Below are 3,646 nucleotides of genomic sequence, written 5' to 3' on the forward strand. Positions count from 1 at the left end.
GAAATAACATCTAATTTTTTTTGCTAATTTTTTTGTAATATAAAAATAAAGTTAGTAAAAAAAAATGTAAAAATGTGGGGTTCGAACTCAAGACCTCGTGCTTAAGTTCTTACCAACTGTGCTACGTCATTTATTTGAAATAAAATGGCATTTGCAAATATGTGAAGGCAAATTTTGGGGTATGACATCCTTTGGTTGCCTAAACGAAAGGCTATTCCGGTTCTTCCCTCAGACTACCTGCCTCTCTATGGTATGGGACAGTCTTATGGCGAACGATCTCTCGATGACCCTTCAACCTCCAAATGAAAGGCTTCCTGCCCACTTATGGCAAGGATAGACCCTTTCACCCTGAAAGGCTAAAAGAATCTTTTTTATCAACTATCAAGGTAATTTTCCCTTAATTGCATGCTCTAGTTTAAATTTTTTTCCTAAACATTTTCAAGGCTACGCTCATTTACGAGCTATAGTCCTTGTCTCTTCTTCTACATTTCTTTTCAAAACGAGCAAAGCAATTAAGAGCCCATGGAAAACCATGGATGCAAAGGGTGCCTTACACCTTCCCTTTGCATAAATTACCCCCCGAACCCGTTTTCTTTTAAAAAAGGTTTTTCCTATTCTTTTAGCCTTTCTGAATATTTGGATAAAATAAAAGTCGGTGGCGACTCTTGCTTAACCGCGACATTTCATTAAAGTCAGTTCACCGTATTACACATGGAATATTTTTTTATATGCTTAACAGATTCATTTTTTTATATTGCAGCAAGTCCATGGTTGTGTGTACGTTATGGGGTCAGTTTGCAATCCAATTCAATGAGTATTAGACAAAAAATAAGGATGATGGTAATATGGTTGTGCTTCTGATTAATGCTCGAATAAAGGAGGCTCAAGGTATATGCTTATGAATTTTTGTATTTTGATGTGATATCATAGATGTGTTAAAAATTTGACATTCTGAAATTATTAAATATAACTTTACAGGAAACTTTCCTTTAAACGTATCCAATGCATGGAATGGCACAAAACTGATCATTAATGATACTGGTTTTGAACAAGTTTCTAAGCTAAAAGAAAGGTATTTGCATCATCCTTTATTTTATTAACCGTTTGATAGATAATATAAATCTAACATGCATTATCTTATTATTATTGATGCAGTTTTAAAGGTGATTTCCCAAAGTTATCAGATACAGGCGTGCAAGTTACTGCATCACAAAATTCACAATACTCAGATTTCGATAAGTTTGTATGGAAAGCTGATGTTTTACGTCTTGCAGAAATAGGGGGTTTTCAACAGGCAAGTGAGCACGTACTTTGAATGTATATTATTAACTTTTTACAAATAAAGATTAAATTTTTATATTGGTTGTGTATGTTAGGAAACTACATGTGTAACTGTTGCCACGTTGAATAAATTTGATGTTGGACAATCTGGATGGTATTACGATGGATGTGTTGACTGTACAAAAAGTGTGACTTTGAGGGATGGAAAGCTTGAGTGTTATGCAAAACATATAAGTCCTTCTCCCGTGCCCAGGTATTGTTGAAGATTTTTCTGATTTTTATTTTCTTTCTTTACAAACATCATGGCTTATGATATACTGTAACATGCTGTAGGTTTAAACTGGAAATATTGGCTGTTGACGGTAAATGCACTACTAAGTTCATTTTTTGGGACGTCGACTGTGTTAAGTTGGTAGGGAAATCCGCTGCTGAGATTATAAATGGTCTAAAAAGGGTACATGATCTCCCTTCATCATTCTATCTGTCCATAATTCAAATAAATGTGTTCTTACATAACCTGTATTTTTTTATTTTTTGAAACAAGACTGGGGAGTATGATCCGCTTGAATTCCCTTACGAACTTGATTCAATATTGAAGCGTGAGTTGGCCATCAGAGCTGTATTCCAGCCCAAAAATGGACGCCTTTCTGTGATTGGTTTCAGAGATGATCCGGAAACCCGTAATAGAGTTAAGGACAATTTTAGAGCTGAAGAGGTAAATGTCTTTTGCTGTGACTTTTTACTGGACATTTAATTACATTGTAATATACTGATGGAGTGTTATTTCTCATGCAACCTACATCTAGGCTTCGCATAATTGAACTAACATCGCAAGACGAATTTCCAAGTGTTTCTGTAAGTTTTGCATAATTCACTTACTGAGTGTAGCTGATTGTTACCGTCTGCAAGTGTTGAGTTTGACAATAACGTTTTTTCCATGCGCATGATTTCAGGAACCTCTTTCTGTCTCAACTGATTATGATCCATCTGCCTCAAATACTAATCTTACCCCTTCTAAGAGAATTTTGAGCGAAGCTGTTGAGGAAATTGAAGGTGTCCAGCTTTCGTCGACGAAGTTAATTAAAGATATCAAGAAGGAAGAGTAGTGAAGATGAGCACGGAATATGTTTTGTACCCAGTTTGTAGTATTTGTTTTTTTTTATTGTTGAACACTTTATTTTGATGTATTTTATTTGATTCGAACCTTATGGGACAAATCAAGTGTTTAATTTTAAGTTATTGTATTTCTTGCTAATTTTGAATTGCAACAATTATGTTTGTGTTATTTTAAGTATGAAATACGATTTTTGATATTTATGTTTAATTGTTGTTTATATATAATTTGGTTTAATGTGGAGAGTAATTCTATAATAAACATTTCTATATGGATAAAAAAAATTAAGTTATGAAGTTTTTCTATCTAATAAAGTTTAACAAATTTCTTAAATTCTTATCAATACTTTGTTTACTGGCGACGTCTAAAAATGGTTCGCTGCAACAATGACATATCTTAAAATTGAAGGAATATCAGTTTCTCTGAAATGAGTTGTTTCTTCTCCAATGCAAAAAAAAGAAGCCCATTCCTATATGCTTTATGCCTCTAAAGATGCGTCATGATTCAATATTTAATGGAAGGACGCTGTGAGTATTGGGTAAAAAAATGTTAAACATAATGTAATTGTATTTTTTATCACCATAATATACTGTTGAATTTTTTGCTGTTTTATATTTTTATTTTTTCCCATACTATGTAGATTGCAGACAACCAAAGTATTGTATTATTATTATAGCATTATCCTATTTCCAATTTTTATTGTAACATATTTTGGCTTCTAGTAACTCTCATATTGTAAAATCCATATTCATTTTCTCAACAACCTTATTTGGTTCTACTCTTTCTATTTCTGGACACAGCACTTCAGCAAAGTACAGCTAGGCGGTTGCAAATTATTCTTCCACCCATTTTGGCTAGCAAATCATACAATTTGTTTATTTTCAATGGAGGTAACTGGCTAGCATATCATACAATGTGATGATTTTCGAATGAGGTAATTGGTTTGTACATGGTAATGTTTATTAAAAAATATTTTGAATGTTGTCTTATTTACACAACAAATTATGAGTTTTATGCTTGCTACTACCCTTAGGTAATTGGAGAAGACATCTCAAAAGTTATCTTTCATAGAAACAATAAAGTATGATACTATAACTATTGTACCATATAATACAGCTATGAAATCATGTTGTATATAAAAGCTAAACATATACATAATGGTTACTTGAGTGATATGTGTTTTCATGATGATGCATCTTTCAAGTTTATCAGAAACGATTGGTTATTGTGCTCGGCACGTTCTTCAACCAA

The 3,646-nt window shown here is 32.8% G+C and overlaps 1 protein-coding gene across 1 annotated transcript; it reads left to right on the forward strand.

Annotated features, from left to right (window-relative positions):
• The first annotated feature begins 845 nt into the window (after positions 1–845).
• On the forward strand, positions 846–2,387 carry LOC131613901 (uncharacterized). Its single transcript, XM_058885539.1, has 7 exons — positions 846–888; positions 979–1,072; positions 1,156–1,294; positions 1,377–1,534; positions 1,615–1,735; positions 1,826–1,996; positions 2,235–2,387. The coding sequence occupies exons 1-7, from the start codon at positions 846–848 to the stop codon at positions 2,385–2,387; spliced, it is 879 nt and encodes a 292-aa protein (XP_058741522.1).
• Positions 2,388–3,646: the final 1,259 nt, after the last annotated feature.

The sequence above is a fragment of the Vicia villosa genome, linkage group LG6, assembly GCF_029867415.1.
Source record: "Vicia villosa cultivar HV-30 ecotype Madison, WI linkage group LG6, Vvil1.0, whole genome shotgun sequence".
Classification (NCBI taxonomy): Eukaryota; Viridiplantae; Streptophyta; class Magnoliopsida; order Fabales; family Fabaceae; genus Vicia; species Vicia villosa.